This window comes from Symphalangus syndactylus, chromosome 9 (assembly GCF_028878055.3).
Source record: "Symphalangus syndactylus isolate Jambi chromosome 9, NHGRI_mSymSyn1-v2.1_pri, whole genome shotgun sequence".
NCBI classification, from domain to species: domain Eukaryota; kingdom Metazoa; phylum Chordata; class Mammalia; order Primates; family Hylobatidae; genus Symphalangus; species Symphalangus syndactylus.
The window spans coordinates 57,399,839-57,413,325 of NC_072431.2; the positions used below are offsets into that span (position 1 = coordinate 57,399,839).

The 13,487-nt window shown below is 48.0% G+C and overlaps 1 protein-coding gene across 14 annotated transcripts in view; it reads left to right on the top strand.

The window, feature by feature from the left end:
• Window positions 1-5,609, top strand: part of TRRAP (transformation/transcription domain associated protein) — a 135,185-nt gene extending 129,576 nt beyond the window's left edge. For all 14 annotated transcript variants that reach the window (XM_063646109.1, XM_055292391.2, XM_055292396.2 and 11 more), the window contains 4 exons: window positions 813-997; window positions 3,437-3,640; window positions 3,726-3,920; window positions 4,459-5,609. In XM_063646109.1, coding sequence (XP_063502179.1) covers window positions 813-997; window positions 3,437-3,640; window positions 3,726-3,920; window positions 4,459-4,743 — 869 coding nt within the window. In that variant the 3' untranslated portion in view covers window positions 4,744-5,609. The remainder of the gene's footprint in view (window positions 1-812; window positions 998-3,436; window positions 3,641-3,725; window positions 3,921-4,458) is intronic.
• Window positions 5,610-13,487: the final 7,878 nt, after the last annotated feature.

The window sequence follows — 13,487 nt, forward strand, 5'->3', positions numbered from 1 at the left end:
GTCTCAAACTCTTGACCTCATGTGATCCATCCGCCTTGGCCTCCCTAAGTGCTGGGATTACAGGCGTGAGCCACCATGGCCAGCCATGTTTATTCTTATTTTTTAGACAGGGTCCTGCTCTGTCATCCAGGCTGGAGTGCAGTGGCGCAGTCACAGCTCACTGCAGCCTCCAACTGCTGGGCTCAAGCAATTCTCCCACCTCAGCCTCCCGAGTAGCTGGGACTATAGGCTATCCTTTATTTTTTTTTTTTTTAAGATGTCTTTTTTTTTTTTTTCCTTTGAGATGGAGTCTCACTCTGTCGCCAGGCTGGAGTGCTGTGGCGTGATCTCGGCTCACTGCAACCTCTGACTCCCTGGTTCAGGCAGTTCTCCTGCCTCAGCCTCCTGAGTAGCTGGGATTATAGGCACCTGCCACCACGCCCAGCTAATTTTTGTATTTTTAGTAGAGACGAGGTTTCACCATGTTGGCCAAGATGGTCTCGATCTCCTGACCTCGTGATTCACCCACCCTGGCCTCCCAAAGTGCTGGGATTACAGATGTAAGCCAGTGTGTCCGGCCAAGATGTCTTTTTAAGATTGCCTTCTAAAGCATTTCTGTTTGTGGATACAGGGTGACGATCAGCTCGTGCCGGCAGAACCTCGTGCCATCTGTTGAGTAAATGGATGGCGCATGACCACCGGGTTCTTCCAGCCAACCCCCCAAGGCACACAGAACCGGGTCAGCTCTGCCCCCAGTGGCACTCTGACAGTGGAGCTGAGCACTGGCCCGCGGTCACCCTCAGCCTGCCCCGTTTCTCTTCCCTTCTCCCCAGTGCCCCGGGTTGTGGCCGTTTCCCCGCAGATGCGCCTCGTGGAGGACAACCCCTCTTCACTTTCCCTTGTGGAGATCTACAAGCAGCGCTGCGCCAAGAAGGGCATCGAGCACGACAACCCCATCTCCCGTTACTACGACCGGCTGGCTACGGTGCAGGCGCGGGGAACCCAAGCCAGCCACCAGGTAGCAGGGGGGCCGAGCTGCCGCCTGCAGCCCTCCTGTGTGGGGTGGTGCCTGGAGACAGGGGTGCTTAGGAGACGAGCAGGCATTTGTTGGGGGCCACCTCTGTCATTTAAAGTAACTTTATTAGACTCATGAGATGGTGGAAATGAGACAGCTATTGACCTTGGTGAGAGGACAGTTGTAGTGGATGGTTTGTTATTACCGGACAGGGTCAGTCCTCGACCTTGGAGAGGCCCCTTGTCCTCTACCTGTACTTTCAAAGAAGCTCCGAAATTAGAATTTTAAAGTAAGTTTCTGGCAGTCTCACTTGGCAGCCACACCTGATCTGAGGTGATGGGAGGCTGTTTACAGTCTCATTCATCCACTTCATGTTCCCATTCACCTGGTCTGCTGCTGGGGGTGTTAGGCGATGTGCAGCATATGTGCTGTTTTCTAAAATACAAAAAGCAACAGACTCTGGAGTGCGTGGGGCCCAGCTGTTTGGTTGCCTGAGCCCAGAGCATGGTGCCCACAGGAGTCTTGGGTGGCCCTGGCCTGCAGCCCCTTGGAGATGCAGAGGCCCCTCATTCACCTGCACGTTTTTGCCCTTGGTAGGAGGCAGGGCAGGTATGGGCTTTGGGTGAGGAGATTTTTGGGGGATTGTGTGGAGCACCCAGGGGCAGCTGTTTTGGCCTCTCCCTTGGTGCCCCGTGGTCCTTTCTTGGGTGCCAAGAAGGAGAGACCACAGAGGTGGATGCTGGGACCTTGCCCCAAGTCACCCAGGGACTCGTTCCAGTTCTCCTGGCTCCTGGAGGACTTAGTTTGGTTGAGGAAGGTTGAGCCCATGGCGTACTCTGTGGCCCAGGGCACGGCAGGGCCCGAGGTGTTCCAGGCTGCAGGATCAGGTGCAGCCTCCAGCTCTGTGCAGGCAGAGGCATGGATCCCTGTTTCTGATCAGCCTCTGTTGACAGAGTTCATGGCCTATCTTGGGAATTGACGCCAGGGCTTTTTTGTGGCATGGGCCATGGCCTGGTCATTCTGTGGACGATGGGCAGTTCTGAGGTATTTGCAGGAGAGGAATGGATTATATTCTTAAGGCGACATTAACTTTCGACAGTGTGGAAGCCAGTGACAAATACGTGCTGACCTCAGAGTCATCCTGTTTCTAAACAGCGTGAGTGACTGACTAGGCAGTTTGTTCCAGCTTAGCAGCTGCCAGGGACTGTAGGCAGAGGGAGATGCCCACAGCACAGAGGAATCCAGCTTCAGAGCCGCTTCCTCCTCTTGTTTATGTTGTTATTTATTCTACTCCTTCGTTCTTTTTTTTTTTTTTTAGGTGGAGTTTCGCTCTTGTTGCCCAGGCTGGAGTGCAATGGTGTGATCTCGGCTCACCGCAACCTCCGCCTCCTGGGTTCAAGCGATTCTTCTGCCTCAGCCTCCTGAGTAGCTGGGATTATAGGTGCCTGCCACCACGCCTGGCTAATTTTTGTATTTTTAGGAGAGACGGAGTTTCACCATGTTGATCTCGAACTCCTGGCTTCGTGATCCACCCACCTCGGCCTCCCAAAGTGCTGGGATTACAGGTGTGAGCCATTGTGCCCAGCCCAGCCTTTTTTTTTTTTTTTTTTTTTTTTTTAAATAAATAAAAAAGCTCCTCAAGACTGTTGCAAGCCTTTAATTTCTAGAGTTCTGACAAGGTTGATTTTGATGGTTTTGCCAGCATTCTCACTGCTTAAGGAGCAGATTTTGGAAATCCTTTGCAGTCTCAGAAGTGCTTCTTCCCATTGGACGGATGAGGAAACAAACAAACTGTGTGGGTCCCCGGTGGCCTGCCTTGTTCTTGCCGGCAGAAGGGCCTGCTTTCTCACAGCCATTCTCACGGAGCACGTGGGTAGGACTTAGCCAGGAAAAGACCCCGTAGATGCCCTGTACCAGATGGTCGAACAGGAATAACTCAGTAAACTCTTACTGAGTTGGTGATGTCTGCAATAGTCTATGAGTCTCTAGTACAGAGTTCAGTCTCACGTGTGGTGTGTGTGATTAGACCAGCTCCTTCAGTTTGTGAAACATTTGTCATTAGTATAAAGTCTTGGTTGGAAGTGTTGCTGCTGGTGTCCAGCTGTTGTGTTCTGTTAATTGGCCTGATATATTCTGTAGTCAGCAAGGGTGGAAGTGTTCAGATATTTACCTGCATTCTTGTCAGGTATCGTATATCAGGTAACTGCAGCTTTGACGCAGACCAGCCGCATTGGTGCATTAGAGCAGACGGCGGCGAACCCTGAAGGGGAAACAGCCATCTTGTGCCTCCTCGCATTCAGTCTCCTAACAATGTGTGTGTTAAATCTGTCACCAGAATTTACTCTTGGTGCTAAGTTAAAGAGGAATTGCAATTTGAGAGTTTTTCTTTTGCAAAAAAAATCAGTGAATGAGATGGGAGTGTCACGGAGCGCTGTGTTTCAGGTCCTCCGCGACATCCTCAAAGAGGTTCAGAGTAACATGGTGCCGCGCAGCATGCTCAAGGAGTGGGCGCTGCACACCTTCCCCAACGCCACGGACTACTGGACATTCCGGAAGATGTTCACCATCCAGCTGGCTCTGATAGGCTTTGCGGAATTCGTCCTGCATTTAAATAGACTCAACCCCGAGATGTTACAGATCGCTCAGGTAAGCTGGTTTGAACAGCCAGATCCTCTCCTCGTGACGTCGCCTTTCTGCTGAAGTTCCTAAAATGTCTCCTTCTGAAATTTAGGACACTGGCAAACTGAATGTTGCCTACTTTCGATTTGACATAAATGATGCAACTGGAGACTTGGATGCCAACCGTCCTGTCCCATTTCGACTCACGCCCAACATTTCTGAGTTTCTGACCACCATCGGGGTCTCTGGCCCGTTGACAGCATCCATGATTGCGGTCGCCCGGTGCTTCGCCCAGCCAAACTTTAAGGTGGGTCTCCGCGTCGTCCTATCACAGGCGCAGGCTAGAGCCACTCAGAAGCCCGCACGTCACGGCCTCGCAGGAGCTGCTGATCTGCCTCACAGGCTCTGCATTCTCCACACTGGCCAGCACCCCTGTGTGTTATGTCCTTTGCTGTGAGGGCAAGGGATGGTTTTCTCTTTGGTTCATTCTTGTCTGTAGTGCTTGGAAAGGGCCTGCCCGACACTCAGCAGACGCCGGAAGGCGTCAAGTAAACAAATAAACAGATTGGGCCTCAGTTGCAGCATGGCCGCCTTTGTCATCCAGGTCCGCACTGCCCAACACTGAGGCCATCTGGCTGCTGTTGCTGCAAGTGGAGGAAGGGGTTTGTCCCCCAGCGGCTTCCCCAGCCCGTCCTGAGGGCACACAGCCTGGCCTGGTGCTGAGATTCGACTGGCCCTCGGTGGCCCTGGGCGGCCGCTGTGGTTGAGTCCCACCTTGTTAGGAAGCTGCCCCTCTGGGCTGTTCTTGGTTAAACACAAGTCATCTCGTTGTCTCCCTCACGCAGGTGGACGGCATTCTGAAAACGGTTCTCCGGGATGAGATCATTGCTTGGCACAAAAAAACGCAGGAGGACACGTCCTCTCCTCTTTCAGCCGCCGGGCAGCCAGAGAACATGGACAGCCAGCAACTGGTATCCCTGGTTCAGAAAGCCGTCACCGCCATCATGACCCGCCTGCACAACCTCGCCCAGTTCGAAGGCGGGGAAAGCAAGGTGAACACCCTGGTGGCCGCGGCAAACAGCCTGGACAACCTGTGCCGCATGGACCCTGCCTGGCACCCCTGGCTGTGACCACGGCCACCCGGAATGTGAAGGGCGCCCCGGGCTCTGAGCCCGCAGCTTTTACAACTTCTCCCTGCCTCGTTCCTTATATTCATAGAAGCCCCATAGTTTCACTGGGTTGCAGTTATTTTCCTGGTAGTTTGTGTGTTAAGAGAGGGAGAATATAGTTTAGAGGAAGCTGAACTATGGGCGAGGCGGTTGGAAATGGCAGAGCTGAAACTTATTCCAAGCTTTCAAAATAATATTTTAAGAAGCCAGGATTCTCCAGTCTGGAATTTCTGGGTGAGTCCTTTTTTTATGGTGTCCTCCCTCTGTGAATGTACAGGCGGAACTGTACGAACAGCTCCCTACCATCCATTTTTAACTCTTTCGGAAATAACACCTCACAGCAGCTTCGTGCTTTTGTACAGACCTTTGTAACAAGTGTACAGAAAACTCATTTTGTTTGAGAAACAGGAGATGATGAACCCATCATGCTGGTTTTTCTCTGAGCACAAAATTTTAGGCTGTACACAGCCAGCCTTGAGAATCTCGTTGAGCGTTCGGCATGGATCCACAGGGCCAGGTCACCCTGCGGGAGCGCCACACGCATCCACTTCGGATTCAGCGGGTGAAGACAGAACTCTGAGAGTCTGCAGGCGGCTCCTGTGCTTTTTATTTCTGGCTCTTCGGATGTCTTCTAGACATTTACTATCATTGTACCTGAAGAAAAAATCACTTTTACCTTCCTAATTTAAAAAGACAAAACAGAAATGTACGTTCCTTTGCTAGCTTTAGTCTTTCTGTTCACATTTTTATAAATCTGAGCATTGAGAATGTTCTATCTAAATTTGTACAGTGTGATTTTTTTTTAGAATAAATATTTTATAAAAGGGTTTATTGTCCCTTGTTTATGTTAAAATGCTTGTTTCCATGAGGGGTTTCTTCCCTCTCAGTGTCCCTCAGCCCCTTGGGAACCAGAGGCCCCAGAGACAGTGTGGGCTCCTCAGCGTAGCCTCTTGGTGACAGCGTGCGCTGCCTGGGCAGGCACAGTGCTGCTGTGATCACAGGGGAGGCCATGACTTGGCACGTGGGAAGCCAGCTCAGAGCATATTCAGTCAAGGCAATGAGGAATGGCGGTCCGGTCTCAGCAGCGGGTCGGCATGCCAGACTCTCGGAGCCCTCAGGTGTGTTCATGTGTTTCAGGACTGCTGCCATGTAACGTGTATGTGGAGCGTGTGTGGAGTGTGCCTGAAGCATGCCTGGAGGCTCAGCATGAACCACTCTGTGCCCAGCTCTACCTCCTCATTGTCCTTTATCCACAGTGTGTACTGTGGGCCAGGCCTGCCCTCGTGTGGGAGGGACAGTCCCCAAGGAGCACACGCCATGATGTCAGAAACATCTTCTTCGAGGAAGATGGCCCTTTACAGGCCCCAGGGGATGGGGGCAGCACGGAGTCCTCTCTGGGCCTCTGCCCCAGGCCACAGAACCTTCTTCAGCCTTTGACTCTCCTTGCCTTTCATTCACCCTCCATTGTTCCAGGCTACCACGGAATGATGATTACAGCTGAGTTTACCTAAATCCCACCACAGGGTCAAATGAAAGGGCCTTGACAAGATGTCCCTTGGCAGCTTGAGATCGCAGTTGTGTTGCTGGGTTATGGCCTGGGTGCAGGCTGGTTTGCAGTGGGCAGTACTGGCAGCTGCCATCAAGGTCTCTGCTGGGCTCCAGCCCTCAGCCCAGAGGGGTGGTTCCCCACTTTATAGAGAGGGGGTTTCCAGCTCAGAGAAGGTGAGAAGCTTGTCCAAAGCCTGGAGCAGTTGTGGAGAAACTGGGAGGGAAGCCCGTCTAGCCTGATTCCAAGCCCTCATGCTGCTCACAGGTCAAGGCCGAGGGGCTGGTTTTTGCCAGTCTGACTGGACTCAGGTTACTTTCCAGTTCCTTGCAGAGAGCTGTCTTTGTGAGACGGTGTCTTGGCTTCTGGCATGGTGGGAGCCGTGCTTTGCAAATGAGGAGTGATTGCGTGCTCATCTGGCAGCTGGTGGGTGTCCTGCTGGCGTCAGGCCTGAGCAGGGACCGTGCTCCTCTGATTGTCCTCACTGCGTGTGACAAGGCCTAGGCCACTGTATGAGTCATCTTGCGCTCCATGAAGCCTGGTGTCTGCAGATGTGTGGGTGGTGTTAGGGTTGGGGGACATTTGTCTTTCACACTGGAGAATGGGAGTCGGGAGCTGGTGCTACTGGTGAGGAAGAGGCCCGGCCTGCTGCCAGGTTCACCCACACCTTCCCCCTGGTTATTGGGAAAGCCAACCTTGGAATGGCCAAGGCAGGAGACAGCACCTCCCCGGTGAAGATCCAGCATCTCATGAGCTCCATGTGGAAAGATCAACGATCTGGAGTCTGGAGCCCTTCAGGCAGCAACTCAGTGACCAGGAACCTCAGCTCTGTCCACCCTAGTGCAGCGTTGCTGGGAGCTAGACCCGGGAGGCTGCCAGCTCCAGAGTGAGGAGGGTCCAGACCACACAGACAATATGCCCTTTTTCTCCAAACACCATTTCAAGGTAAGTGCTATGATCAGACTTCTTTTTATTCTTGTGGTAAGATCCGTATAACATCAAATTTACCATTTTGATGAATTTTAAGTGCACAGTTGAGTGGCATTATGCATCTTCATTGTTGTGCAGCAATCACCAGCATCCATCTCCAGAACTTTTACGTCTTCCCATCTGGAAAAATCTGTCCTCATTAAACACTCACTCCCCATCAGCCCTCCCCTCTGCTGCTGCCAACTACCATTCTACTTTCTGTCTCTGTGAATTTGATGACTCTGGGGACCTCATATAAGTGGAATCATGCAATATTTGTCCTTTTCTGATTGTTTTTTGTTCTTGTTTTGAGACGGAGTTTCGCTGTTGTTGCCCAGGCTGGAGTGCAGTGGTACGATCTCAGCTCACAGCAACCTCTGCCTCCCGGGTTCAAGCGATTCTCCTGCCTCAGCCTCCTGAGTAGCTGGGATTACAGGCCCCTGCCACCACACCGGGCTAATTTTTGTTTTTTTAGTAGAGACGGGGTTTCACCATGTTAGCCAGGCTGGTCTCAAACTCCTGACCTCAGGCAATCTACCCACTTCAGCCTCCCAAAATGCTGGAATTACAGCCATGAGCCGCGAGCCGCGGCGCCTGGCCTTTTGTGACTGTTTTATTTCTCTTAGCATAATGACCTCAAGGTTCATCCATGCTGCAGCGTGTCAGACTCTCCTTCCTTTTTAAGGCTGAATTGCGTTGCGTTGCCTGTGTAGACATTTTGTTTGTTCATTCATCTGCTGATGGGTACTTGGCTTCTCTGTCTTTTGTCCACTATGAATAATGCTCCTCTGAACATAGGCATACAAATATTTGTTCAATTTCCTACTTTTAGTTTTTTGGTTATCTACCCAGAAGTAGGCTTGCTGGATCATATAGGAATTCTATCTTTAATTATTTGAGGAACTGCCATGCTGTTTTCCATAGCAGCTGTATCATTTTACGTTCCCACCAGCAATAGGTAAGGTTTTTGATGTCTTCACATTCTTGGCAACACTTGCAATGTTCTGTTTTTTTTGTTTTTTTTTTTATTTTACTTTAGGTTTTAGGGTACATGTCCACAATGTGCAGGTTTGTTACATATGTATCCATGTGCCATGTTGATTTCCTGCACCCATTAACTCGTCACTTAGCATTAGGTATATCTCCTAATGCTGTCCCTCCCCCCTCCCCCAACCTCACAACAGTCCCCGGAGTATGATGTTCCCCTTCCTGTGTCCATGAGTTCTCATTGTTCAATTCCCACCTATGAGTGAGAACATGCAGTGTTTGGTTTTTTGTCCTTGCGATAGTTTACTGAGAATGATGTTTTCCAATTTCATCCATGTCCCTACAAAGGACATGAACTCATCATTTTTTATGGCTGCATAGTATTCCATGGTGTATATGTGCCACATTTTCTTAATCCAGTCTATCGTTGTTGGACATTTGGGTTGGTTCCAACTCTTTGCTATTGTGAATAGTGCCACAATAAACATACGTGTGCATGTGTCTTTATAGCAGCATGATTTATAGTCCTTTGGGTATATACCCAGTAATGGGATGGCTGGGTCAAATGGTATTTCTAGTTCTAGATCCCTGAGGAATTGCCACACTGACTTCCACAATGGTTGAACTAGTTTACAGTCCCACCAACAGTGTAAAAGTGTTCCTATTTCTCCACATCCTCTCCAGCACCTGTTGTTTCCTGATTTTTTAATGATGGCCATTCTAACTGGTGTGAGATGGTATCTCACTGTGGTTTTGATTTGCATTTCTCTGATGGCCAGTGATGATGAGCATTTCTTCATGTGTTTTTTGGCTGCATAAATGTCTTCTTTTGAGAAGTGTCTGTTCATGTCCTTTGCCCACTTTTTGATGGGGTTGTTTGTTCTTTTCTTGTAAATTTGTTTGAGTTCATTGTAGATTCTGGATATTAGCCCTTTGTCAGATGAGTAGGTTGCAAAAATTTTCTCCCATTCTGTAGGTTGCCTGTTCACTCTGATGGTAGTTTCTTTTGCTGTGCAGAAGCTCTTTAGTTTAATTAGATCCCATTTGTCAATTTTGGCTTTTGTTGCCATTGCTTTTGGTGTTTTAGACATGAAGTCTTTGCCCACGCCTATGTCCTGAATGGTATTGCCTAGGTTTTCTTGTAGGATTTTAATGGTTTTAGGTCTAACATTTAAGTCTTTAATCCATCTTGAATTAATTTTTGTATAAGGTGTAAGGAAGGGATCCAGTTTCAGCTTTCTACATATGGCTAGCCAGTTTTCCCAGCACCATTTATTAAATAGGGAATCCTTTCCCCATTTCTTGTTTTTGTCAGGTTTGTCAAAGATCAAATAGTTGTAGATATGCGGCATCATTTCTGAGGGCTCTGTTCTGTTCCATTGATCTATGTCTCTATTGTGGTACCAGTACCATGCTGTTTTGGTTACTGTAGCCTTGTAGTATAGTTTGAAGTCAGGTAGTGTGATGCCTCCAGCTTTGTTCTTTTGGCTTAGGATTGACTTGGCAATGCGGGCTCTTTTTTGGTTCCATATGAACTTTAAAGTAGTTTTTTCCAATTCTGTGAAGAAAGTCATTGGTAGCTTGATGGGGATGGCGTTGAATCTATAAATTACCTTGGGCAATATGGCCATTTTCACGATATTGATTCTTCTAACCCATGAGCATGGAATGTTCTTCCATTTGTTTGTATCCTCTTTTATTTCATTGAGCAGTGGTTTGTAGTTCTCCTTGAAGAGGTCCTTCACATCCCTTGTAAGTTGGATTCCTAGGTATTTTATTCTCTTTGAAGCAATTGTGAATGGGAGTTCACTCATGATTTGGCTCTCTGTTTGTCTGTGATTGGTGTACAAGAATGCTTGTGATTTTTGTACATTGATTTTGTATCCTGAGACTTTGCTGAAGTTGCTAATCAGCTTAAGGAGATTTTGGGCTGAGACAATGGGGTTTTCTAGATATACAATCATGTCATCTGCAAACAGGGACAATTTGACTTCCTGTTTTCCTAATTGAATGCCCTTTATTTCTTTCTCCTGCCTGATTGCCCTGGCCAGAACTTCCAGCACTATGTTGAATAGGAGTGGGGAGAGAGGGCATCCCTGTCTTGTGCCAGTTTTCAAAGGGAATGCTTCCAGTTTTTGCCCATTCAGTATGATATTGGCTGTGAGTTTGTCATACATAGCTCTTATTATTTTGAGATACGTCCCATCAATACCTAATTTATTGAGAGTTTTTAGCCTGGCAGAGACATAACCAAAAAAGAGAATTTCAGACCAATATCCTTGATGAACATTGATGCAAAAATCCTCAATAAAATACTGGCAAACCGAATCCAGCAGCACATCAAAAAGCTTATACACCATGATCAAGTGGGCTTCATCCCTGGGATGCAAGGCTGGTTCAACATACGCAAATCAATAAATGTAATCCAGCATATAAACAGAACCTAAGACAAAAACCACATGATTATCTCAATAGATGCAGAAAAGGCCTTTGACAAAATGTTGTTTTTTTGTTTGTTGTTGTTGTTGTTTTGAGATGGAGTCTCACTCTGTTGCCCAGGCTGGAGTGTGGTGCAATCTCGGCTCACTGCAAGCTCTGCCTCCCAGGTTCACGCCATTCTCCTGCCTCAGCCTACCGAGTAGCTGGGACTACAGGCGCCTGCCACCAGGCCCGGCTAATTTTTTTTATTTTTAGTAGAGACGGGGTTTCACCTTGTTAGCCGGGATGGTCTCGATCTGCTGACCTTGTGTGATCCGCCCACCTCAGCCTCCCAAAGTGCTGGGATTACAGGCGTGAGCCACCGTGCCTGGCCTGTTTTTTTTTCTTTTTTACGACATCCATCCTAATGGGCATGAAGTGGTACTTCACTGTGGTTTTGATTTGCATTCCCCTAGTGATGAGTGAAGTTGAGCAGCTTTTCATATGCTTTTGAGCCAGTCGTATATCTTCTTTGGAGATGTGTCAATTCTAGTCTGTTACCCATTTTTCAATTGAGTTGTTTTTGTTGTTGAGTTACAGTTCTTTATATAGTCTGGATAGTAATCCCTTGGAGATAGATGGTTTACAAATAATTTCTCATATTGTGTGAGTTGCCTTTTCACTCTCTTGATAGTGTCATTTGATGCACGGAAGTTTTTAATTTTGATGCAGTTCAATTTATTTTTCCTTTTGTCGCCTGTGCCTTTCATGTAATATCAAAAAATCATTGCCAAATCTAGTCTCATGAAGCTTTTCCCCTATGTAGTCTTCTAAGGGTTTTATAGTTTTAACACTTACTTTAGATCTTTGGTACATTTTGAAGTTAATTTGTGTATATGCTATAAGCTAAGGGCCCAACTGAATTCTTTTGCTTGTGGATATCCTGTTTTCCCAACATAATTTTGTTGAGAAGACGATCCTGTTGGAAAGGGTGTTGGCACCCCAAAATCAGTTGACACATACAGTGTGGAGAGTTGATTTCTGGGCTCTCTGTTCTGTTCAGTTGGTCTCTGTGTCTGTCTTTATGCCACCACTGCAGTGTTTTGCTTACTGTAGCTTTTTAGTAAGGTTTGAAACCAGGAAGTGTAAATTCTCTTAGTTTGTGCTTCTGTTTCAAGATTGTTCTGGATTTGGGGTCCCCTGCAATTTCATACAAATTTGAGGATGTATTTTTCTGTTTCTGCTAAAATGTTGGGATTTTTTTTTTTTTTTTTTTTTTTTGAGACGGAGTCTTGCCCTGTCGCCCAGGCTGGAGTGCAGTGGCACCATCTTGGCTCAGTGCAGCCTCCACCTCTGGGGTTCAAGCGATTCTCCTGCCTCAGCCTCCAAAGTAGCTAGGATTACAGGCGCATGCCACCACACCCAGCTAGTTTTTGTATTTTTAGTAGAGATGGAGTTTCACCATGTTGGCCAGGCTGGTCTCGAACTCCTGACCTCAGGTGACCCATCCACCTTGGCCTCCCAAAGTGCTGGGATTGCAGGTGTGAGCCACTGTGCCTGGCCCAATGTTGGGATTTTGATAGTGATTGTATTGCATCTATAGATCACTTAGAGTAGTAATGACATCTTTTTTTTGAGATGGAGTCTCGCTCTGTCGCCCAGGCTGGAGTGCAGTGACGCAATCTCGGCTCACTGCAAGCTCCGCCTCCCGGGTTCACGCCATTCTCCTGCCTCAGCCTCTCCGAGTAGCTGGGACTACAGGCGCCCGCCACCTCGCCCGGCTAATTTTTTGTATTTTTAGTAGAGACGGGGTTTCACCGTGGTCTCGATCTCCTGACCCCGTGATCCGCCCGCCTCGGCCTCCCAAAGTGCTGGGATTACAGGCGTGAGCCATCACGCCCGGCCAGTAATGACATCTTAACAATATTTTGGCCCCCCGGTGTGTTGGCTCACACCTGTAATCTCAGCACTTTGAGTGGCTGAGGCAGGAGGATTGCTTGAGGACAGGAGCTTGAGACTAGCCTGGGCAACATAGCGAGAGCTCATCTCTACCAAAAATATAAAAATTAGCTGGGTGTGTTGGTGTGTGCTTGTAGTCGCAGCTACGTGGTAGGCTGAGCCAGGAGGCTCATTTGAGCCCAGAAGTTGGAGGCTGCAGTGAGCTGTGATTGTAGCACTGTACTCCAGCCTGGGAGAGCATCTCAAAAAAAATGAAAAATTAAAAATACAATATAGTATGTCTTTTATTCCATAAGCTTGGAATGTCTATTTATTTGTCTTCTACAATTTCTTTTTTTTTTTTTGAAACAGAGTTTTGCTCTGTTGCCCAGGCTGGACTGCAGTCGTGCCATCTCGACTCACTGGAAGCTCCGCCTCCTGGGTTCACGCTATTCTCCTGCCTCAGCCTCCCGAGTAGCTGGGACTGCAGGCGCCCGCCACCACGCCAGGCTAATTTTTTGTATTTTTAGTAGAGATGAGGTTTCACCCTGTTAGCCAGGATGGCCTCTATCTCCTGACCTCGTGATCCACCCACCTTGGCCTCCGAAAGTGCTGGGATTATAGGCGTGAGTCATCACACCCAGCCCGTCTTCTGTAATTTCTTTAATGAATGATTTACGGTTTTCAGTATACAAGTATTTGACTTTGTTGGTTAAGTGTGTACCTGTTTATTCTTTTTAATGCCGCTGTAAATGGAATTGTTTTCTTAAGTTCCTCTTTGGATTGTTTATTGTTAGTGTATAGAAACACAGCTGATTTTTGTATGTTGATTTTTGTATCCTACAAT